At 37.4% G+C, this 26346-nt stretch overlaps 2 protein-coding genes across 7 annotated transcripts in view; one reads left to right on the top strand and one right to left on the bottom strand.

The window, feature by feature from the left end:
• Window positions 1-12202, bottom strand: part of LOC131681981 (formin-1) — a 365177-nt gene extending 352975 nt beyond the window's left edge. The window contains exons 1-2 of one of the 6 annotated variants that reach the window (XM_058963104.1): window positions 12119-12202; window positions 8743-9927 (exon numbers count right to left, since the gene is read on the bottom strand). In XM_058963104.1, coding sequence (XP_058819087.1) covers window positions 8743-9648 — 906 coding nt within the window. In that variant the 5' untranslated portion in view covers window positions 9649-9927; window positions 12119-12202. Of the gene's footprint in view, window positions 1-8742 lie in introns of all 6 variants that reach the window. The other 5 variants (XM_058963106.1, XM_058963101.1, XM_058963102.1 and 2 more) reach the window with 5 other exon arrangements.
• Window positions 12203-20667: 8465 nt separating this feature from the next.
• Window positions 20668-23285, top strand: LOC131681980 (ATP-dependent DNA helicase PIF1). Its single transcript, XM_058963099.1, has 3 exons — window positions 20668-21039; window positions 21111-21856; window positions 21915-23285. Exons 1-3 carry the CDS (start codon window positions 20856-20858, stop codon window positions 22974-22976), a joined length of 1992 nt encoding a protein of 663 aa, XP_058819082.1. The 5' UTR covers window positions 20668-20855; the 3' UTR covers window positions 22977-23285.
• Window positions 23286-26346: the final 3061 nt, after the last annotated feature.

Genomic DNA, 26346 nt, shown 5'->3' with positions numbered 1-26346 from the left:
AAAATGTTTCTTTTTCATTTACTTTTTCGCTGGCAAAAAATAAAAAATTAAAAAAATGGGTTCTTTTTAATTCCAATTTTTAATATAAAATCGGTACCTTTTTTTCCAGTGTATATTTTTTTAAAAAGATTAATGAATGCCCTGCAACGCATTCTCGAATAGTTTTTCTGTACAAATTATGGTTCTTGAACAATATTTTTTAGAAAGTAGTGCTCGCAAAAAGTTGCCCTTGAGACAAAATGATTTGATTATCTCTTGAATATACTTAATTTCACATAGGCGCAACGTAAAAAGTTTCATCAAAATCGAAGATGGTCGGTCACGACTTTTTACAAAATTGGACGGCTCTTCGTGGAATTCCTCTATATTCGTCACTTTTCTAATTTTGTAAGTTTTCTCGAAATACTTCGTTAAAGTTAATTGTGAGTTACATGAAATACACTTGGTATTTTTTTGTTTGATACAATTTTATAAAATTTGCAGGTGCATCCTGATGTTTAAAGGATTTTCCATAAATCCTTAAAATATTCCTCGTACCTTCCAAATCGAACAGCATTTGTCAAGTTAAAGCGTTAACACTCAACGACTTTTGGTATTGCTTCCGGAGTACCGCAGGGTAGTATCTTGGGATTACTCATCTTTACGTTTTTCATTAACGGCATCTGCTTAATTTTAATACGCAAATAACTATGACGGTACGTCAGTTACTTTACGCCAAAATTAAAGAATGATACTTGAGCTTCTAGCTCAAATTTAGCGTTATATTTTGACAAAAACAAAACATAGTATTATTCGCTGATTCAACTCAAATATAAAAAATGGAAATAGGTTTATGAAAATGATTGCAAATAATCGTAGTAGGCCATGAAACTGAAATATAAAATATACGCAAAATGCATTTTAACTTAAATTCTCTTGGGAAAGTGTGATATACTAGTCAAATTATTAGATAAGAGGATATAGATTACGTGAAATTAACCTGGCAATGTAAAACAATTATTTATGTTTGTACTTTTTGTCCGTATTTTTGATTTTTTGGTAATTGGTGATAATATGTCCATTTTATCTAAAATTGGGGCTACTTTAGGCCAAGCTTTACTCAAGTCTATATTGCACAATCTGCATATTTGATCTAAAATTTACTATTATTTTGGGATTTGATTCTAATCCAAAGCAGATTTTTATTAGCGTACTAGTTTCACTGTTTTGAAAAATAACAGCAATCGATAATTTGAAAGTTGAGTAGTGTAGTTGCAATGGAGGCTAACATATAAAAACGCCATCGTTTCTAGAAGTATTTAAACTATATGTATTGAAGCAATTTGTCGTGGAATGACAGCATAAGCAGCGGGGAATAGTTCTGCAGTGTAGGCGAATGAACTTATGGTTAAAACCTTACTAAACAAAAAGATCATCAATATATTGGAAATGGATATCTCATTAAAGATCGATGAACTGACCTGACCATTAAATATAACAGTACCATTCGCATATCTGTTGGAAAAACCATTGCACTCCGGAATACAACTACTCCGGAATAAAACTACTTTTCGAAAAATACTAAAACAAGGTTGTCTAATTCATAAGGCTCAATGAAAAAGTATATTATGAAGAGCGTTTTTTCTCGGCTTGTTGTTTTCAATTGTAGGACTTATTCACCCTCCAAAGCAAGATTAGTGGATGCGTGTAACGCAGTTCTTGAACATACCCTTTTTTATTTTTACGAGCACGACATCAATTTGAATTCACACATAAATGGTGATCATAATCGATAACAATAAATCAAGAAGTTAACATGGTTCAAAAAAAAAATTTTTTTTGGCGTGAGGTAGCCCCCCTGTGGGGGCGACTTTACGCCAATTTTTAGTTCTTTATATCCCATGTTCAATCTTGATTTTCCAAAAGTTCCTTTCACTGACTTTGAGGTACTTCTGCATATGAAAAACATCAAGTAGTTCTATTTTTGGCGTAAAGTAACCCCCGACGACGGTACGCTAAAGTTTTTAAAAATCTACAAGCTCATTTCCACTGATCCTGTGGTATGAAGAGAACCCCAAGGAAATTAACGTGAGTAAATGCAAATCGATTTCTTTCTCTCGTTGCCAATCGGCCATCAGCCTCGAATACTCGATGAAGAACAAAATTTCTAGAACGTGTCGTCAGTTATGCAGTTAAAACTTCGCATCCTCCTACTCTACTCTTGGATCCCCTAAGTCTGAAGCGGATCAATCGACTATTAAGTAAATCAGAGAGCGCTGTCAACCGTAATATCCACGAATACTAAATTCCCTCAAGCTATTCTACCAGTTATTTTTTTCTGTTCTAGTGTATATTAATGATTGTTAAATTGTTGTAGCATCAGATTTAATTAAGCACTCTTATAACAGAACTCGATAATCCCTGTTCTAGTCAGTATACGTATTCATTACGTTATGGACCAAGCAAATCCTCAATTTTTTTTCTATTATCATTATGCTGAGTAGCTAGACGAGTGAAGGTATTTTAGGGTTTCACAAAAAGTATCTCTGCCCATAACGGACATAAGAAATATTTATCCACTATTCCCCATAAAGTTTACTCAAATCGAATGTGTACCTGGTTCGACTCGAACAAACCACATCGACCCGAAATGGCTGCTTTTCTTTCTGAGAGCTGGTGTTCTTGATCGAGTTAAATAATCATAAGAACAAATTCTGAATAATTAGCAATCTCCTACGTGCCAGTGCTGCACTCCTTTCCTGAACTAGGCCCATACGCAAGGTCAAAAGAGTCGACAACTAGCAGGATCCACATGTCCCCCAGCCAAGCGAATTGATCCGCTTTCAAGTAGGAGCACATATCTACTAACCGGCCAAGAAGACTTCCGAACCAATGAGAATGGACCATGTCAGTCGAAGGCCACAGGCCCAGCCCCATCTCGTACGGTTCCGGAAATTAAATGATTGTTAGTGCTACTTACAGATTTCATTTCAATGGTAGTAAGTGTCTCATTCCGTCTTGTAAAATTCGCTTATTGCTGCTCATCTTTTCCGGCTTTTCGACGCCGTCAGTCGACCGTATCATAGAGGGGATCTCTGTGATCGAATCCTCACTTGTATATGAGACGCCCAAGGATATATTATATATTATTTTTTAAATATTCTCTAATCCCTAAAATTGTCTGACGATTCTAATGCTGAAACGCTAATGATGTGACCATCAAGAATACGTCAGACAACCTTTATTGACCCCTTTCGACACCAGTTTGGCCTTACCAAGCCGTAACGCGGGTGGCGGCGTGAAAAGTGCCGAATAGGGGTTTTACATTTTAAACTGTAATACAAATGTCCATATAAACGATTTCTCTTTGGGAACAAACTTAAATTTTCAAAATGATTGAATTTGCTCCAATTTCGGTACTGGCGTTCAGTGATGGGAGTTTTCATCTTCAAATGCCAACTTTCAGTTGAATCTACCGTAACTAAGATTTAAACTCAAAGCCTCCATCAACCATTCACTTTCAAAATGGGGGGTATTCATGACAAAACCGAACGCTTTCATTTCAAATTCATGTTTCACCATCTGTTGTGGCCAGGTAAATGTCCACATGTTTAGCATTGTCAAACATATATGAACAGTGTTGAGTATGCTCAGGGTGTAGTTCAGCTTGATAAACTTAGTCAGTGCCCTAGGAGGGATATATTCACACGTTCAATGAAGTCGAATGAGTGAAAAATGAATGAGCGGCTGGGATGTTTGAATGCATGACGCAACTAACAACTGCGGTTTGAGCATTATAGGGCATGATTAGATATTTGTTCCTCCTTCTAGTTCAAACAAAGCTGTAGAAAATTAGCAGCTCTGCTAACGATCCTTCCAGAATATGAAAAATACTCACCATGATTGCCAATACAATTTAAAACAGCGTCCACACATTGCACAGTGGGACGAGCCCGGACTTAAGTCCATATATGAAGGTTATGCGATATTCTCACTAGTATTTTTCTCGTATCAGCTGAGCCATCAGAGACATTTTCGCGATATTTTAGGTGATCTGAATGCAAAATGAATTTTTGACAGTTTTTTGAAGGGCATAACTCAAGTGTTTTTTGTATTATTTGACCATAGGAACTACATACGGTTATTCTCGTTTTTCAAAGAAACGGTTGATTTTATGAATTGCATTACTTCACCAAAATTATCCGTGTGATAAAATTACATCGTAAAATCGCCAAAAATAAGTCACTAGTTGGTTTAGTTAGTGTTTAGATAACTGTTTCTCATGATTTTTTATTGAATTCGAACTTCTAAAGCGATAACAACAACGACGCCCGTGAATGCCCGCGATCACACTATGCTCATTCGAAAGCTTTTCATTTTTTCTTTAAAATGAGCCTGTGCTAGTTTTGCGAAAACTTGCGATAAGCAGCCAAATTTGAAAAAACTGTGAATGGAGACGCATGGTTATTACTGATATTTAATTTGAATATTCACTTTATGACTAGAATAATGACACTAATTTATGCACAACTTTCAAATAGCATTTAGAGCATGATCTGCAAGTGTTTTACTAGTGATCAAGAGTAAGGAGCCGAATGGGAAGTATGGTTTTTAAGTGGTAAAGGAATTAAGAATGTTTAAAATTCAGTAAATATTTTCAACCATCTGAAATGTGTTTTAAAATGTTTCATGAACTATTTTTGCTTACTTACGCAATAACTGTCAAATTGAGTGAACACAGTTGAGTTCTAGTCATCTGGTGTGAGACTATTTTTTCCAAGTTTGCATAGCGTTGATATAGCTTAAGGGTATGCGATATTATCCTAATAAAATAAGACCATTTTTAAATGAACCATATACGCGAAAAAAGGATTTTGGATTTATTTTAATTTAAGGTATGAAATAAGCAATCTAAGCAACTTAAAACACACCTGCGAAAACAAAATCGTTAACCATCTTGTTGATTAGTGAATGTAAATCAATATTCCACTAAGACGCTCAAAATGTTTGTTTTGAAAACGAAAAAAAATGTAGTATTCATACCAAGTAACGCACTAATGAATTAAACGTTCCAAAATTAGTCGATCACATCTTATTTGGTCATTAAAAATAATATAGTCATTTCTAAAGCCACATAATGAGAATCAATTCGTTTCAATACGGAAAATAAATTCCAAAATTACAATTGAAAGAAATCTTTATAAAAGACAAAATATTTACTTTTGAGCCACTCTAATAAGTAGTAAAGTTAATTTCTATTTTCTATAACCTACATAGGAATTCAGCGCACAAAAATGTCTTTAAAAATTTTTTGAACCTTCTCAACAAAATAATTATTTTTGAGCCACCCTAATGCATAATGAATTTTTTTGTGGAAATGTTAATATCAAAAACGATTTAGCACACAAAAATTAATATACACAAATTTTAAGAACGATATAGAAAAAAAAAATTGAGACACCCTAATGAATAGAAAATTTTTTTTTTTTGGAAATGTTTTAATATCGAAAACGAATTCAGCGTGCCAAAATTACATAAAAACGTCCTATATGAACCGATACGGAAAAATTTGGACTTTAGTCCACCTTTTGTTCTAAATCGTGCCACTGTGCATTGGTATTCCACAAATTCTAAACAAATTTATTGACGTCTTTTTTGCATCAAATCGAATAGGTGTATGGCTTACTACTACTGACATAATTTATTTATTTGATTTTAAATCATTCGTAACGTAAACATGGCAATGAACTATTCTAAACCATCAGCGACCATCTGTTAGACTATGTCAAAAAATCGTTGACAAAATTGCGAAAGCATTCGGGATGCTCTTACAATTGTCGTCTGAGTCATTTGGCATCAAGTCATTTGAAAGATGGTCGTTTAGCATAACGGATATTCGGCATAGTGGTAATTTGGCATAATTGTAAGAATTGAGCACACTGCAGGCCATTTGGTATAACGGTCATTGGCGATAATTATTTTTTCTCCAAGGTAGGGGTCACTTGGCGTAACGACCATTTGGTATAATTTCTAATTGTGAGTAAAATGAAGTTCATTTGGCATAATTATGAGACGTGATCACACTGAAGGTCATTTGATATTGATTTTTGTACCTTTGTGGAATCAGGAATAATTTCAAATATGACGAGAGGTAAGCTCATTTGGCATTTGAAACCATGCTACTGTTGAAGATGTTTTGGTATAACTAATTTAAATTCAGTGTGATCACCTTTAAAACTTATGCCAAATGTTCGTCCAACAGAAGTTAGGAATAATTATACCAATGTCCGTTATGCCAAATGATTCGCAGTGTATCCACATCTCTAAATTATGGTAAATGTCCATTATGATGAATGTCCGTTTTGATAAATGTGCATTGATCCGCTCCCAAATGGGCACTGCCTGCTGCCTATGATCGCTACTTAGTATCACATAGAAGCAGTATTCCATAGATTAACTTGCGATTATGGGCAGTACACTGCTGTTTATTTGTCCCATGTTCGATGGGATTCAATATGCATGGGACAATCATGCGTAGAACGGCACTATATTACTATATCAGTCATGGAAAATTGATAGAAATTCACAAGAGTTTTCTAATAATAAATCATTTTTAAAAACGATTCTGTTTCTATAAATTTGTTCATTTAATTTTAAATGGTTTAAATTCTTACAACCTTGCCTTTCTAATCATTGAATTTGACGTATTGAATATAGCATTAAATTTTATGGATTTGGAAGCAGTAGATTAACATTTATGATATTTTCGCTCACTATGGAAAATTTTGACCGAAAAAATTCCAAAGACATAACGAAATTTTCGATGGAAATTATAGATAATATTTGAAGTGTTAATTATAGCAGTAGAGGAATTCCACGAAGATCCGTCCGAAAATCTTTAAAATCGTGGCCGACCATCTTAGATTCCAATGAAACTTTACACGTTTCACCGTCATGCAAGACTAAATATTTTCCACAGGTAATAAGATTATTTTGACTCAAGAGCAACTTTTCAAAAGGGCGTGAACGTTTATACGTGCATGAATTTCAATTTTTTTTGGTTCGATTACTGTATTTTATACAGCAAAACTATCTGAGAACGAGTTACAGGGAATGAATACTCATGTCAAAGGGAAAGTTGCAGGAAAGTTTACAAGCCTTTTGAAAAACCTATTATTGTTGATGGAGAAACGCGAATAACTCATGAAAAGGTCGTAATAAAACAAAATAATTGTGCTGTTAAAACAAAAGTTAAAATATCTCGAGAACTACCACATTTTAGAAAATTTTTGTTAAGAGCATTTCGATTTAAAATGGCGTTTAGAATCATATTCAAAAAGAAAATTGTATTTTTGACTGCAAATAGTAAGAATTATAAAAAAATGTCAAAAGTTGTGTATAGGAAAACTTTTTTATTGAAAGCTTCTCCATGATCCAAAAACACTAAAAAGGTTGCTTTTACGTCTTTAAAACGATAAACATTAAATTTTTGACATTTTTTGATGGGGTAACGCGAATAACTTTTAAAAAGAGCATAATTACACGAATTAATTGTTTTTGAAGTAGCAAAATTTCAAATATCTCGAAAACTATCGCATTTTGGAAGAATTTTGTTAAATGCATTTTGATTTTAAATGGTGCTTAGAATTATATTCTGTAATAAAATTACAATTTTGTATCTCAATTAGTATGAAATTTAAAAACATGTACGAAGTTATTGTTAGAAAAACTTTTTTACCGATTTTTTCTCCATCATGCAATCACAATCAAAATGTTTTTTTTCTCTTTAGGTTTTTGGTAACAAAATATAAAAAATTTAAAAAAATGGGTTTTTTCGCAATTTAAATTTTTATCATACATTTTTGTTTTTTTGAAAAATGACATTTTTTTCAGTGTATATGTTTTTCGGACAGAAGTATTCATTCCCTGTAACTTGTTCTCAGATAGTTTTGCTGTATAAAATACAGTAATCGAACAAAAATTTTTGAAATTCATACACGTAGAAACGTTTACGCCCTTTTGAAAAATTACTCTTGTATCAAAATATTCCAATTGCCAGAGAATATCATGGAGATTCATACAGCGAACACACCTGCAAAGTTTCATTCGAATCGACGATGGTCATATTTTGCGGTCGGCCGGTTTCTCATGGAATCCCTCAGTAGTGCGAGCAAATCCGCATTGTATTAACTGACTGACTCACTCTATAGATTTTTGTTGCTGCGAAAAATTGGAATAATATAAAAAAAATACACAACAAAAGCTAAAACGAATTCTAGCTCTCGACAGCGCCAAACTAGTAAAATACAATGTACTTACAACAATCAACTTCATGCAAATTGAATAACGTTATAAACGTCAAATTTCGACACTACAATTGCGCGAGTGAAAATGATCCCCAGAGTCCCGAAAGCAACATCGCAAAACTTTGTTTTCAGTGGCTTCTTCCACTCGAAATAGATAATAAAGAACTGTAACTAGACTGGTAATTCCACCATTCATTTTTCGGTACATACATTATATTTTCCCACACAATCTTATCTCGGGCTTTCCTCCCGAACAATTATTTATTTTTACACACAATGGTTATCAGTATAAGCAAAAAGCAAACACAGTACGCGGTTTGGTGCGCCAACGTAATCAGCAGACAAATCAAATTATCATCGCTTATCAATAAAGCACCTCTTCCCTATCCCTCGTTCACTCCCTCCCCGCACCAACCTGTCACGAGAAGAAATAAAAAAAACCAAACACGAAACCCACCTTTCTTTTAGCGATCCAGTACTCCCGTTGCAGCTCCATCTCCATCTCCGTCTCCCGTTCCTGGTTCCAAATTTCCTCCAGCAGTTTCACATAAGCGTCACGATTTTCCTCATCCAGTGCCACGTGGATGTAGGCACGCCAGTTACTCGAATTGAAACCCCAGTGACAGGTACGGTTCTCGTGCCGATCGTGCTGATGGCAGACGAACTTCTGCGGTGAAAACATGCCCTGACACTCGCAACACTCGATGCAGGCCGGCTCCTTAAATGAGTACAGTTCGGCCGTGAAGATACCTTCACACTTGCCGAAACACCGGTGGTACACCCGGAAAAAGGTTCCCCCCTTGCGGTTTCGGGCCACATCCGCCTGGTGCAGCATGTAGCTGCACAGCCGCTCGGCATTGGTACGGGTGATCAAACCGCACGTTTTGGCCGTTTCCGGGATGATGTTGGCGCGTTTGAACTCCTGTAGCTGCTGATCGGTGCAATTGTACAGGTAGATCATTAGTTCCTGAATGCTGCGGTTTATCTGTTCGACAGAAAAATCCATCAGAATGTTGTTGAATATCTGGGGCAGACATAGTCGCATTTCGCCACCAAGCAGAAAACAACCGATCTTTTTGCCTTCGAGTACCGTGAGTTGTACTACACCACAATCCGGATCCGGTGTGGTCATTATCGGGTGTGACGGCATTGGCAGGGGGCCAGTGATTGGCTGGACAATCAAACAGTTGCCCGGTTCATCGGGATGTTCTGGTGTTTCGGACCGTTCCATCGGTCGGCTACCGATGGCTCCACTCTTACTGGGATGGACCAGTGATAGGCCAGGACCGTGTAAACCTTTGGGGGCATTGTCTTGGTAGGTTTTCAGCACGGTTATTAGCTGTGGCGGTACGTACTCGGTCATAGTTGTAGCTTGATTTGTTTCTGTTCCTCGATCGGATGCTCTCGGCAAGAGATTTGTGACGAGATTGACAAAAATAGCAATCTCCTTGATCTTCAATAAATTCTTTTCTTGATACTTTATTTTCTTCGTGCACAAGCACACACTACGTTGCTTCTTGGTATTATTTCACTTTACGATTCATACATTTCCATAATTTTTACAGCACACACATTCACTTCATTTTATGGCAAACCGGAAAGCCACAAACCCCACCTGCGGCGTTTTATTGGCGCAACATTCCTATAGGACAAAATACGGTCGATATTTTTGGGTCCGTCAGAACCCCGTCATTTTCCCGATACGTAGCACACTTGTCGCTTATATATTTCTTCCTCCCTGGCCCTATTTTGGTATCATCACATTGCACTGGGAGGGCGTCGGGCATTTAAACGATGCACACACCGACACTATTTTTTCTTGTTTTCTAACAGAACAAACACATTTTTTCCAATCGGAATATTAGCTCTTTTCTAATCCACACACTCCCTAAGCAAGTAGAACAACACCCACACCTCTGTGCTTTATGGGTTGCGCATCTTCAGGCGGTGCACCACAGTCTGGCACCACTCGCGAGCGTGGCGGAATAGGACATTCCAAGTGCTGAGGGTGGCAGGATCCGTCGCATGACGCACATTGAAATTGCCCCCGGCGGGGGTAGTTGGATGACGCGACACGGAAACTCAGTCGTTCGGGACGCGATGCGCCGCTTTTGTCATCCGTCACTTTTTTTTTCCTTAGAGCTGCACCACTGCGCTTTGCACTCGATGCGAATCGCTGGTCGTTGTCGTCGGCTAGTTTGTGGGATGCATTTGCGAAAAATTTATCACCGACCAGACAGTGCCAGTGTCGGTGCAAGTGCAGGCTACCCAGCAGCAGCGGAAACCATGTGCCAAGAATCTTTCCCCTTTCGGTACACTACACGGTTCCTCGCCTTGCTGCTTTGGGATTACGCCTGTGGCTCGCAAACTTTTAATTTTAATTGGCACTAAAATTACTTCAATTTTTGCTTTCTCCACTTTTCTGCTCACTCGCTCACACGCGGTATAACCGAAGCTCTCTGTCTCCCGCGCGCGCTTCGTTTCCTGTTACTTCCGCTCTGCTGCCCGACAGTACTCTTGTGTGTTCATACTCAGACTTTTTCAGGGGAGACGGGAGTCTGTCTCTTCACAGCGAAAAAATTTGCAAATTCGGTCCGAAACTCGGCAACACGCGACGTATGGTTGGAGAAGGAGAGCTGTACTTACGCAACGTTTTATTTATATTTATCAGTTTCCTTCTTTTACAGAGGCATCTAATTGCTTCTATGCGTTTACTGAACAAACCACAGAAACTACAGGCCCAAATAAGAGACAGGGTCTACCGGCAAAGTTCCCTTTAGTCCCTTAAATTTTGTGAAACGCGAACCACTACCGAATCGCGTTCGCCAAACGCTGGTCACTCCCGATGCTGACCTTGCTCGTTTATTATGCTCGGTCGGTTAGTATGCACCCTATACACCATCTAACAATCAATCAACTGAAAACGCACAACTCGTCGTAATCATATTTTTAGTGAAATTGCCTCCGAATTCAAAAATCACTGCACTGAATCTATTTTCTGTTCGCGACTTTTTTCGCTGCTACTTTTTCGCCTCGCATCACACTGAACGAAGAGGCAGCAAACAAGATTCACTTCTTGCCGTCGGTTTTGAGCCCGGCGACGACGGTTCCTCCTACTGCTACTCGACCGCGGCCGCGTCCTTCCATCGTCGTATATATTCAGTAACAGGGAATCACACACACCCGTTCCACCCCTCGGTTTATCTATCTTTTCCTCTCGTACACAGCACTGTCCCCCACAGTGAGAACTAGCTATATCGCGCGCGCGACACAAAACAGAACCTTCACGTTTGTCTAGCAAAACATGTCTGACCGAGCCGACGGATGAACCTTTTTGAAAGAGAATTTTCGCTATATTATGCTAAGCGCGACCGCACACAGCAAGGATCTGCAATACAACCACATATCGCAATCAATCGCCCGTCTGTCTGCCCTGTGCATGCGTTGCGTCGAGAGTGGCAGCACACTACCACCCAAGCAGCCTGAGCTTCCGATCGCGCCCTGTACGTACACGAAAACTGGCTAGACAAAACAATCACACATCGCCACTTCACGGCGGCGACGAACAAACACACTCACACGACCATTCATTTCTGATCGTCCAATAGTATGTGTGAATGGGACTCCCGCGAGCAAGCGAGACGGTCGTACTTTGCAAATCGATATTTTTGCGCAATTCTATCGTTTCCCGAAGAGGATCATTTTATTTTAGAAATTTGTCAAACTTTTTTGATTCACACAAATCTGGCTAGCCACTGGAAACACAACACCAATCCATCGTTTAAAATGTGTCACTTCGTTAAAACAGCCCACTATAGCATCCCAACTCGCACCTTGCTGACATAAACGAAACGAACTCGGTGACTGCCAAAAACGTCCTGCCGGAGCACTGCTTCTGACTGACGGCACTATCTCACTCGTATTCGCCATGCTGTTTCTCATTCCTCACGCGATCGCTCTCACATGTCATATCATCACACAAACACAATCAGCTAGTTCTGCACTGAAATGCATTATAAAAGTGCAAAGTGCACAGTGGGTCAACCACGAATAAAAGTTAGTTGCAATAAGGTGTTAAAAAGAATGAAGGATTAAATTCTACCTGGATAAAGTTTTGACAAATGACCATTACCATACAAAAATAGTGAACAATAGGTATTATTATTGTTACTGTATCAATATCGTTCGACGCAGAGTTTTTCCAGTAGATTTACAATAACACTTTAGGTATAGCAAATGATTTCTCTGTCTAACAATTAGGGTGTTGTATTATCATCTATTGTAATTCAAATGCTACAAAAATCATATCGCAGTCTATTGATTAAATTGATACAATATGATTCTTTGGTCGATTATTCCAGTAACTGGCTAATATGTACTTGTGATGTTGTACTCATGTACTCCTTTCCAAGTGGCTCGAGTACAATTAAAATTCACTCCTGATAATCGAGTACTGTTGTGTAATACAAAATAGTGCATGTTGTAGAGATTATTCAAAATAAAAACTTAAAAACCTATTGAAATATATGGAAAATATGAAAAGAACAATTGCAAAAATCAGTAATGCAGCAATGGTCAAAAAGCTATACGATCAAATTACAGGGCCAAAATATGTAAAGTTGTCGCTCCTTTCGTATTTTAACTCGTACTTTAAAGAAATATTGTTATGACTACACTACTGTTTCAATACAGGGGTCCCTTTTCAAAAACTCGGAAAGAACAGACGGTAGAGATTTTGAAAGTTATTAACTTTCATTGTACTGAACGGAATTACACAATATTTGCACCAATGCATCAGAAAAATATTCATGAATCTTCTATTAGGGTGCTTACAGAGTGGCGGCGAGAAACTGAGCTGGACCTGGCACTGACATTATAATGCGAGATACGAGAAATCTACTTGCTGCAAACCAAAGGGATGATGTCAGAGTGAAAGCCGAGCGGATCTGCATCGACTGCCCGCTTTTACTCTGACAGGCCCAATTTGAGACGGTGAAGTATTTCATAAGTTTTTAATTTTATTATGAAATTCATATGATATATAATATAAATTATACCTCATATTTGTTTTTCATAAAGGTGGATTTTGTGAAAATTTCGTAGTTCTATCATAACATTCTGTACCGAATATGGTGAATTGAGTGTAGTTAACTTGAGACCATCAAATATTATTTTCCGATCTCAATCTAACACTCGAGATTTGTACATAAATATGTACATCACAATCGAAATAAAGTGTGTTTACATGATTCAAGGCATCGTTGAGAAGTTTAGATAGACAAGACATGCAGAGAAAAAAGGCATACTCGAATCAAATATTTTGCCACTTTGATTCTAGCTCAAAGATTTTGTTGAAATAGAACTAAAATTTCTTTTTTTCAAATACCAAACATTGGCATTAGGGACAGAATAAATTACATTTTGATTCAAGATCCCTGCCAAAAGCAATATTCGTATGGAATATATTGAAACTTTCAAATTCAACCATTTAGTTGAACCAAAAAAGTGGTTGGATCTACAATAGTATTATTTGAAACAAAAATACTGCTTTTAGATTTTGAAACATTGCTTGACAATGATTTGACTGTGTTTGGTTCGATCTCAGCCATTTTGTTGTATCACACAATTTAAAAAATTGGACGCTTCGGAGGTGATTTGAGTTCAAGACGCTAGTTTTAGACGATTTGGGCCGATAAAAAAATGTAAAAGCAATTTGATTTGTGCAATGCGGTCGATAGTGCTTTCATAGGTGAGAAATTTATTTATAAATGGAGTAATACCTATGAACCTAATATTATTGTTATTATTCCAGAAAATTGATACATTGTCGAAATTTTGAAATTTATCGAACGTGAGGAAGTAATTTTTCAGCGGAAAGGTTGGAAAAGTAGTCATTTAGGAATATAGTTTTAAAACCGAAAATAAAAAACCAACGTTTTAACCATAACAAAGATTTTGCGTGGGCTTCTAATTCTGCTTACAATCTAATGCAAAGCTAAAGAAATTTGAAATCACATAGCTTTTAAAATTCATGATATATTTTTTGAAAATCTTGAGCGAAATTGGGATTCGGTGCAAAATGCCTCAGGATAGAGGAAAAATCAAAATATTTATATTAATTACACCTTTATTGAAAACAAAAAAAAGTTTTTTGATTTAAATGTTTTTTCCATTGTTTTCAAAGAAGAAAAGCATATTTCAACTAACAAATAACATGCTTTGTTTAAAAAAAGATATGGTAGATTTAAACAAAATTATTATTGAATACACAGAAAGTCCTATGAGGGCTTGTTAATTGGCGATTCTACGTTGAAACCGCTCGCAGATAGCGCTGGAAGAAAAGTGTTACTGATTTGATTCTGTTCTGTCATAGTGCATATATTTTCTGTAAACATTGGTAAAAAATGACTTTTAAACACCAAATTACCGATCAATTTGTTGATAATTGTTTATGAAAATGAAGGAAAACCATCATTTTATAAGATGACGAGTAAACATCTTGCGAAAAGAGTGTAAAACATAGTGGTTTCTAATATTATTCGCAGAGCTATATGCGCGCTGTTTCGAAATTTAATTTGTTGAGCACCGTAGCCGCCGCAACAGCATTTCCCGTTCGTCCTAAGTTAAGCTAAACCTTCATGAGATGGTGTAAATTCATGAAACTCTCCAGATCAGGCGAGGAAAGAATATATCCGGCTAATAGGAAAGTGTCAGCTTTGTATCATGCACAGCCGATCCTTCTCTCCGATAGTCTTCACTGAATCTCCTACGTAGTTCAAAATATGAAGGAGTTTGACATTGGTACTGATTGGGTCTCGGTTTCGAGTTGGAACTTTATTTATGGAACGATTTTTTATAACCACAATAATACCCCGATTACATTTCGAAGAAATGTATGAGTGAAATAGTTGCAAATGGCTGTAATTTCAGAATAATTGCAAATAAAACTAAATTTCTTACTCGTTTCATTCATATTTTGGCAGTGGTAAGCTTTTTCCGAGAAGATAATGAAGATTTTGTAGTAAGCTACGACTCACTTACGGGTGAAAAAAAGCAAACTGTATCACTTTGCCAGTTCATGAGCTGAATCATAGGTGTCGCATGACTAATTTTGGCTTTGCCGCAAATCGCCAATAGAAAAAACAACAATTTTTTTTTGGAATCTTATAGCAAATATTTTTGAATCTAAAAAAATTACAAGTAGACCCTGATTCAAAAAATATATTCTTGATTACCAAGCGAATTATTCTGGAATTAAATACACATTTTTCTGCGTGGATAAGATATTTGATTAATAAAATTATTAAGGGGTTACATACCTTTTTGTGGACATCTGGGACTGTGGCTAAATTCCATTATCCCGAAGCTATCAACGAATGCTTGGTTTAAGGGCCTGGATGTGAATCGGGACTTTATTCGTAGGCTCATGTCCAACCATTACACACTTGATGCGCATCTCCGTCGTATAGGACTTGCTGAAACACAATGATTACGTGTTTGTGAAAACGGCTATCACGACATCGAGCATGTTGTTTGGCTGTGCGCATATCCACCACAATGATCAACCAGCAAACGACAATGTCAATACACAATATGTATCCCACTTCCTACCTTTTTCCTTTACTAACATAAGAGGGGAGCAAGCCACCCCAAAATACGACTTTCCCTTCCCGCACTAACATTTGTCACTTTAAAAAATGAATTATCGGCCTCGTTAAACTACCGCATTTGGGCCTAAATAAACGTATTTAAGATACCTTTTTGTGCTAAAAATGTCAAGATAGTTTGAATTTACGTAAAGGCCAAAAGCCATTGCTTTACATCAAACTTATACGACTTACCCCTCTTTACCGTGAGAACCGACTGTCGGTTCTCACGGTAAAGAGGGACAAGCCTGTCTTTGCCAAGAAACATGCTGGCGATGGGCGAGCACTAGCAGGTTTGGGTGCGTCGTATTAAAAATACCCACGTATTTTGAATATAATTAAAGTAAATAATGAAAGCAACGTTGATGAAAGTATTTGAAACTACTTCTGTTGTACTTAAGAAGGTACTTAATGTAATTAATGTTCATGTGTGAGTAGGGTAAGGTGGGGCAAATCCGACCTAGTAAATGGTTTTGGCTGTAAAATGCTCATTTTACATCGGATCAAGTCGTTTTATATATTAAATTAAAGGTTAGACTCCTGGGCAACTTTCTATATATAGCATTTTATTTGGATCTTGGAAATATCTTGTAATACAAGCTTTTTACAAAAATGCTCATTTTTGCTGTTTTCAAAAATGGTGGGGTAAACCCGACCCCCTATGTTTTTGGTTGATTTAGTGCAGCTATTATCCAAATTTTATGGTTTTTCAATGATAAATCAATGAATGTTGTGTTATTAAATTGTAGCATGAAGAAAATGGAGTTCAATTTCAATCTTGGAATACGAAAATCACGAGCATTAGCACGTAATGGTATTCCCATTTGCATCGGAGCAATTGCTCGACGAATACTACAATCATTATGTTTTTGTGTCTTTCGTTTGTAATTATGAACCATTTTGCATAAAAATAATAAATAATAACAATAAAAATATATTCCAATCTGAAAAATAAAAATTTTCTTAGTAAAAAAGCGGATTTACCCCACTATTTAGTGGTCGGATTTGCCCCACCGCGTCATTTTTCATTACGATGCAATTAAAAAAAATATGAAAAAGGTTGAACTAAATTCTTCTATGCACTTTGTACTTTAATCAAAGAATTTAAATCCACTTACATTTATTATGCAATCACTTTAACAATCAGAAATATCCTGTAGTCAATGATGCACAAAAGTCAAATCAAAAGTTCTAAAAACACACCTTTTGTCGTTTGAGCATCTTAATGTAGACTGACGAAATGCTGTCATACCACCATTATGATTATTTTCAATGCTCTACACGACAACATTGATATTAGTTCGCGTAGTGCTTCTGATTTTCGGTAACAGAAGGGGGTCGGGTTTACCCAACGGTCGGATTTGCCCCACCTTACCCTACTTAAAATACATAGTACATATTGACATGTTGACGGTAAATAAAATATTTTGTGCATTTCTCGACAAACATATGATTACGGCTTAAAAGCCAACTGTCAAAATTCTCTTTGAAAGGAAATTCTGGACAAACCGTTACTGGTTAAACACAGTTCCAAACAGTTAATGAAAGAGTAAACTTTTCTCTTTCGTTTACTACCAAGATCAGTGATTGGCGAATAACGGTTTGTCCGGAATTTCCTTTCAAAGAGAATTTTGACAGTTGGCTTTTAAGCCGTAACACAGATAACAGACGTTTAGGCTCGATTTGAATCGTGTGTAAATACCCGCTGCTGAAATTCCGAATAAATCAGACATCTGAAACATGTTTGGCAAACGTTTGCAGATGGCACAGTGATCACTACAATGCAGTTAGAGTGCAGCTGTCAAACACGTGTAGCAAACAGTTGCGCAGATGGCAATAGTGAAACACGGATTTTCAACGTATATCAATTTGAAAGTTTACACAGGTTTTTGAAGAAATTTTGTTCTAGCCTAAACGTCTGTTATCTGTGGCCGTAATCATATGTTTATCGAGATTTAAAGTATTAACGCGCTGTACTTAAAATCTTGCATGTAGTTAAAGTAAGTGAATTTGACTCGTATACTTTTTAAAATATTTGCGGTACTTAATGTACTTTATGGTACTTAATGGTACTTAAAGTAACTAATTAAGCACTACTTTTGGCACTGCGTCGTATTGAAGATTTAGTGCTTGCCTCTCGCATGCTGGTGAATTCGAGTGATTCGTACACAGAAAAAAATCCAAACGTTAATTCTATTTGCTTCAAACCCAGGTATCTGCTACGCCGCCATGATTTCTATGCCAGCATCTAAAGCTTCGCTTTAGGGTCGATCCACAAGAAACAGAATCAATTTCATTCGACACAATTTTGTGATAGTCGAGTTCGTTTAATTTGTTGGTCACTACGGTGTAGAGTTTTTGATATTCACCGACTTGTCCAAAACAACACATTTCTTCATATTTTCACTTTTTAACAAATGTCGAAAAATTGAGTCATTCCGTACGGTATCTGACTAGTGAAAATCGAGCTTCGAGCAAAACAAGCAAAATAATTCGAACTGTCAATGATGCCCATAATTTATGTGCCCGCTGAGATGTTGACTTATGTCAGTTCAATACAAATGGGATAATATACGTGTTCAAACCACTTAAAATCCATATGAAGAAGAAATGTTAATGTTATCACCATACCTTCTATGTGCCAACTGTATAAACTATGTATGTGCACACATAAGTTATATGTGCGTCTTGTTATAGAGTCATATTTTATGTGCCTCATAGTTCTGAAATGTGAATTGAAAATTAATATTTCTTGTAAATACACACATTAGATTTATGTGCCGGCAAATAGCGTCTATCTGCCTCCGCTAATTGCAAACGTAGCACTAGTTTTTTGTAGGGTTTCGACGTCTTACACGCAACGCAAAATACATTGCACGCAACGCAAAATGCATTACGAATTTCTATGGATGGAAAGAAATGCATTTCATTTCGCTGATTTTTAAAAATGCATCACAAGTTATTTGCCCCTAGGTGTAGGACCAACCGATGAAACACGACTGTACACTCAAAGTGAATAATGTTTCCACCTTTTTTTTCTCTTCATCTTGATCTTTCCCCATTTCGCTATTTTTCGCTGAAAGTGCACTAAGAAAAATTATATGGTAACATGTACCATATGAGGAGGTAAATTCGACTTTTCGAGTGTAGTGGTTTTTAACCGACTATAGCATCAGGTCACATCAACTATACCCATGTTCAAGTTTACTATACAAGAGCTCTTGACCACAATAGTACTATTGAACATTGTATTGTAAGCATGACCATTATAAGTGGGATGCTCACCGTAACAATGTTCATAGTTATCTTGACTTGGAAGTGTTTGTTATAACTAAACCAGTAGAATGGACTTATTTACCAGTTTTACCATGCTTTATGCATAATAGTCAAATTGAACACTCTGTTGTATGAATGACCATTAAAAGTGGGATGCTTGGTATAACAATAAGCATAGTCATCCTGAGCAGGGCCTGCTTTCAATAACTAAAACCTTGGGGTTTTGACATTTTCCCCCTAGTTATTTTAAAAAGGGATATCATTGTTTTGGAAATGACGCGAGCCAATATGGATGGTGAGGATGGACAAAAGAAAGTTTGAGCCAATCTAGCTTTTGGAAAGTATCCCTTAGTTTATTGATGCTACACATTTTTTATAAAAATATTAATCGGCTCAGCAACCATATCTCAGCCTCCTTTTTTCTGCTCTTACGCTTAACTGAAAAGAACCAAAAAATATTTATGATTTTAAAACATCGTTTTTGAATTAAATTGAAGTATGTACTCACATAGTGCAATAAAGCAAAGCAAATACTTAGTAATACAGTCCGTTGCGAAACATGACCTTCTGTTTCGTAGGACTTGAAACCGATTCTTAGTGTACAGACCATTTGTGAGGCTCATATTTGGCTACTAAATAGCTTCCCTGACTGGGACTCTACCATACAACGGGTAATGATGCTATCACCTTACCGTAATATTACAGAGATAATATTATTGCGATAGTTAAAAAAATAAAATTACAGAGTACGCCAAAAAACACGCACGTATGTTATTTATACATTTTTCACTGTAATGGCCGCATCCTGCAGAAAGACTTAATGGGATCGCAAACATTGACAAGTTTTATGGTTGTTAGTAATACAAAGCATTGTCAGCTGAAAATCACTATACGCAAAAGCTGCTTTCGACAAGGGTAAAGTCCACATCAACGGTGTATATAGTTATTTTAACCTTTACATTCCTATAACAACTATACATTTAGTGTTCACGACTTATTAATATATTGTGCAGAGGACAATCAAACGAAAAGTAGTTATAACAATGGCACTGTTTACATTCAAGATGTTTACCATGTTCATATTTTTATTTTTACTTGAATTTTAATAGTGATTCACACTATTCATTTGTCACTTTATAGATGATAAATATTGTTGGAGTGAGCATGTTCAAATTGTCGTAAATAACAACAGCATAGTTAAGCGGTAATCGATTTTGTAGTATTTTTTGGGATACAGATGTTTAGTATTACTGATCTCATGGTCATTACTGCTATTTCGGGGAATAGTTAAAACAACCACGAAAGTCTGGTCACAGATACTACAGGTTTTTTCTCAGTGTGCGTAATTTGTCGGAACAGCCCTAATAAATCATGTGCCGCTGTGCATATACACATTATCTGGCAACGCGGCGGGCGCGAATTTGAAAACGTCAAAAATCTATCCGTTCCGTTCCGTTTTGAGCAGTTGAAATTTCGGATCGGTTTGTGCTTGTGGTGGCTTTTTCACTTGTGAATTTATAATAAATTTTAGTTAATAAGTTCGAATTCAAAGCGGCGATTCCCTTCCTTGAAAAGAAGGGGAGGTGTTTCATCTATATAATATTAAATAGCAAAATTGACGTTAGTCTGTAGTTTTTTTTTCGGTGAAATGGATCCGAATGATGCTAGCTTGACTTGCGTGGCAAATGCCGAGTGGTTGAATGCCCAAGGAATCGCCGTAAAAAAGATTACGTACAAACAAGCTACTCTTCGGTTAGTGCGGAACACGTTAAAGGAAATGTTTCTGGAGATTTCCGCCGATAAGTCCAAACCGGTTAAGCTAAAGTTAAAAGGTAAATAGGCAACAAACAGATGTTCCTATTAGAAATAGTCTTCATATTAGTATATTTATTCTAATTAATAGGAATCAACGTGCATTCCAAGTTCATGACTGAAGGAAAAGCTACCATTCGGTTCAACGAAGAAAAGTGTACACTGTTTCTGTCAAATGCCCCTCCAGGACTGCTGGTTCAGTTCCTAAAAATAATCTTCATCAAAATCACCACCGGGGAAACATCCAATGGGGAGTCAAAAGAGGAGATGTTGAAAAAGACCCGTGCTCATTTGTTGTCGAACAAGGCAAATCAATTCGACGATATCAGCCCGGTTACCAATGCGGAACTGGCCCGTGCCCGTAAACTAGCCGTTGGTAAAGGTTCCGTCACGACACCCTCACCACCGCAGAAGCGAAAACGGGTGTCTGGCGAGGCTGATCGGCCTGCGCCGAAGAAACTGTACACTCCCTCGCCGTTAACGGGAAATTTGGAAACTGAAGTACTGAACGAGCAGCAGCGCATGGTGATGGATGCATGTAAATCCGGGCGGAGTGTCTTCTTCACCGGTTCTGCAGGAACCGGCAAAAGTTTCTTGCTGAGGAAGATTATATCAACGCTACCACCGGATGGAACGGTGGCAACGGCTTCCACCGGAGTCGCTGCATGCTTGATAGGTGGTACCACGTTACATTCGTTTGCTGGCATTGGAAGTGGAGAGTCTGAACTGCAGCGGTGCTACGAGTTGGCTTCGCGGCCGAATTCTAGTCAGATCTGGAGGAAGTGCAAACGGTTAATTATCGATGAGATTTCGATGGTGGACGGGGATTATTTTGAGGTTGGTTTGCTTTAATCTGTTTAATACAACTCTTTATAAACAACATTATGTCTTGTAGAAAATTGAAGCCGTTGCTCGTTACATCCGCAAAAGCGACAAGCCATTCGGAGGAATACAGCTTATTTTGTGTGGTGACTTTTTTCAACTGCCTCCGGTTGTCAAACAGGATAAATTTTCCCGTGGAGCTTTTTCGCAGGACAACGATAAGCAGCCTGTGGTTCGTTTTTGCTTTCAAACAAAAGCCTGGAAGGAATGTATTCAGAACTGCTACGAACTGACAGTTGTTCATCGTCAGAAAGACCCCGAATTTATTTCCATACTAAACAGTATTAGAATCGGTCGTATAACAACGGAAATTCGGGACCGACTGACTACTACTTCTAAGCAAAAGATTGAAGTCGAAGGGATTCTTGCGACGCAACTTTGTTCACACACCAACGATGCCGATTTGATCAATCAATCGAAACTTAACAATTTATCAGGAGAAGAGAAGACTTATCACGCAACGGATAGTGATACTTACATGACAAAACAGTTAGACCAACAGGTGCAAGCCCCAGGGAAACTTACGCTTAAAATAGGTGCACAAGTCATGCTGTTGAAAAACCTCAACATCGCCGAGGGGCTTGTCAACGGAGCCCGAGGAGTAGTGTTAGATTACGTTCAAGGTTACCCGCTGGTCAAATTTAAGAAACGCGAATTTCTCGTAAAACCAGAGAAGTGGTCTATCAAGACAGCCGGAGCCGTAATCGTTAGCCGGTCACAGCTACCACTGAAGCTGGCATGGGCTTTTTCGATTCATAAATCTCAAGGACTGACGCTGGACTGTGTGGAAATGTCACTCTCGAAGGTATTCGAAGCCGGCCAAGCCTATGTGGCTCTCAGTCGAGCACAAAGTTTAGACTGTCTTCGGGTGCTGGACTTTGATAGCAAACAAGTGTGGGCCAATCCCACTGTGTTGGAATTCTACCGTGATCTAAGGCGTCAGATTCGCGATCGGGATTTGATGATGCCGGTCGCAGTTGGACAAAAGAAGAAGGAAGGCGGCCTGAAGAAGTCACTTTCCGCTATGGGACTGACGAAGTCATTGATGAGTAAACCGCTCGTGACGATCAATTAAGCGATATACATATCGACAAATTTTCACACTATATATGATAATCATGATAAATCCAATTAGGCAATATTTTCAGTATCATAGAGTACTTAGATTCATTTTCGAAAATATATTACTTTAAGCGAATAGTATCTGAGTTTTTCGCCACACCGTGTGTTAGATCTTCACGAGAGTCAATTGGCTTATGTAGAGTACTGTTTCAGTACTGCTGACTGATTTTCATGAAGTGGGAGAGTCTAGTTATGTAAGGTATGCAAACTAGGCTCGATGGAACTATCCAAGTCGGTCTTGGATCATATACATTTGGGGCAAAATCAGATGTTGCTTCTCAACTTTCCACATCACACGCGTTACGGTTTGGTCATACCAGACTGGAGTCGAAGGGGGTCAATTAAGGTTTTACGTATTCTTGATGCTCACATCATTAGTGTTTCTGTATTAAAATCGGCAGGCAGCCTTTCTATATTATAAGATTAGGGAATATATATATATATATATATATATATATATATATATATATATATATATATATATATATATATATATATATATATATATATATATATATATATATATATATATATATATATATATATATATATATATATATATATATATATATATATATATATATATATATATATATATATATATATATATATATATATATATATATATATATATATATATATATATATATATATATATATATATATATATATATATATATATATATATATATATATATATATATATATATATATATATATATATATATATATATATATATATATATATATATATATATATATATATATATATATATATATATATATATATATATATATATATATATATATATATATATATATATATATATATATATATATATATATATATATATATATATATATATATATATATATATATATATATATATATATATATATATATATATATATATATATATATATATATATATATATATATATATATATATATATATATATATATATATATATATATATATATATATATATATATATATATATATATATATATATATATATATATATATATATATATATATATATATATATATATATATATATATATATATATATATATATATATATATATATATATATATATATATATATATATATATATATATATATATATATATATATATATATATATATATATATATATATATAAAGGATATATAATGTCATTCCCTCTTCAGATAGCGTTAGAAGAGAGCAATTAGCTCCCATTTTGGTCACGATATAGTCCAAGGCGGTGAATCTACCCGATTGTGAACTTCCCGGTAGATTAATCACGATACCCGTGTTCGTTTCCTTGAGCCAGCCATTTTGATACCCATTTTGATTTGTCATGATCTACTTGATCTATGTCCGCTTCACTGGCGCTTTGACGACCCGAATTCGGTGCTATGTCGCGTACTACTCCTAATCTATACCGACGGAGAGTTCTCCGGCGCCGGATTTTTGGTTTCACAGCGGCTTTCTAGCCGACGGCGCTACTTTGTTAGTTCCTTCGCGACTTTCTCTGCAGCTCGGAGAGTATACCCGTTACCACTCTGATGACAGCATCTCAGATATGCTTGTCGTGGCACATCTCTTCGACGATATTGTCAGCTGTCACACCAGGCTTACCCCTTTGAACTTCTTCGAACCTAGGGCATTCGAAAACTACGTGTTCCGGTGTCTCTTGCACGTTCACACACTCCTGGCAAAGGGATGACGAAGCAGGTCCGGACCGATACAGGAAGCGTTCGTGCCCGGACAAAAACTGTGTCTAAAGGAAGTTAATCTCTCCTTCCTACGCACCCAAACCGATACATTTGGGATGAGTCGGCGGGTCTACCTTCGTTTCTCCGCGTTGTCTTACTCTTGCTGCCACTTAGCCTACGAGGCCGCTCGGACCAGTCTTCTTGCATTTCGTTCATTTCTCCGTTCCACGTCTTCAGCCAGAGTGATCAATCATCCCAGCAATGACCCATACCGCCTCCGACGATATCGTTCTGTACGCGCTAGCGACACAAACAGCCATCAGGCGAAACGTTCCGCTTCATTCGGTTCCGCTTTGAATTCAGTGCAGCAGCCCTGAATGGTACAGTAATGGTACATATTACAGTATTGAGGATGAGACAGCTGCCAGGAGACGTCTCGTGCTGCATCTTGCTCCTCCATGATTCGGCACGATCCTTGCCAATGCGTTAGTCGTCCTCGCAGTCTTCTCACATACATAGCCGACATGGCTGTTGTAATTTAACTGATTGTCGACCATCACACCCAGGTGCTTCAGTGAACGCATCGTTGGAATAGATTTTCCCTCGACGCTGATCCCGACACGCTGAATTTTTTTACAGTTGCTGCCCAGCACTACCTCCGTCTTGTGGTGAGCCATGTGCAACTTGACGTCAGTCATCCAGGTTTCCATAATGCCTATTGTTTCTGTCATCAACGTCTCCACTTCATCGAGGCTCTCGTCGCTTATCTTCAGCACAACGTCATCCGCAAAGCCGACGATCTCGACTGCCCTGGGCAGTTACGGTAATTTTCAGCTAAATCCTCTGGAGCCAAAAGGAACCAGTAGTCTTCCGTTATAGTTCGCGTTCTGCTGATTTGTCAGGTAGGTAGGATAATCGGACGTTCTGCACGCCGCTGGTCATCAGATGGGGGAGGGGGTGGTATTTGGTGCTGCTACTTTCCTAGATGATCAGCCGTCCGGTAAGGGATTTGGGGAGCCACTTGACCCGCTACTTTGATGCTGGTTCTTGAGTACTTCCAGTCAATCCGTTTGCGACGCCATCCTGTGAGAGAATCGGGGAGTCAGTTGAACCGCTGCTTCGCTGCTGGTCCTGGAGCTTTTCTAGGCGATCAGTTCGCCACACCGCTGCAGCGGTGCTGATTCTCGAGCTTTTCTAGGAGATCCGTATTTTTTCCTTCTTTTTATGTAATGTTAATCTCTACACGTTGTACATTATATTCCAGAGCTTTGGGCTGAGTATGGTGCCCTGAGGTCCCGCCGTGATCCTAATTGACCTCTACCTCAAGTTCTTCTCGTAGACTAATACTCGGTTCTGGGAGTAACTTTTCAAAACCTTGCACAAGTAGCTCGGGACTCGCATTCTGTGTAGCTCTATGGCGTCAGCTACGCAGCTGGCACTGTTGAACGCGTTCTTCACGTTGATCGTACACTCGGCGCAGTAGCGATTACCCCCTCTCTTTTGCTTCAATCCTTTCTCTGCGCTCGCGATGACTATGCGGATGGCGTGTACCGTCGAGATTTATTTCCGGAATCCGAACGGCTTATGCAAAAGTTCGTTTTCACTTTCAGCGTAGTT

This window comes from Topomyia yanbarensis, chromosome 2 (genome assembly GCF_030247195.1).
Source record: "Topomyia yanbarensis strain Yona2022 chromosome 2, ASM3024719v1, whole genome shotgun sequence".
Taxonomy (NCBI): Eukaryota; Metazoa; Arthropoda; class Insecta; order Diptera; family Culicidae; genus Topomyia; species Topomyia yanbarensis.
This window is presented reverse-complemented; position numbering and strand designations above follow the sequence as displayed.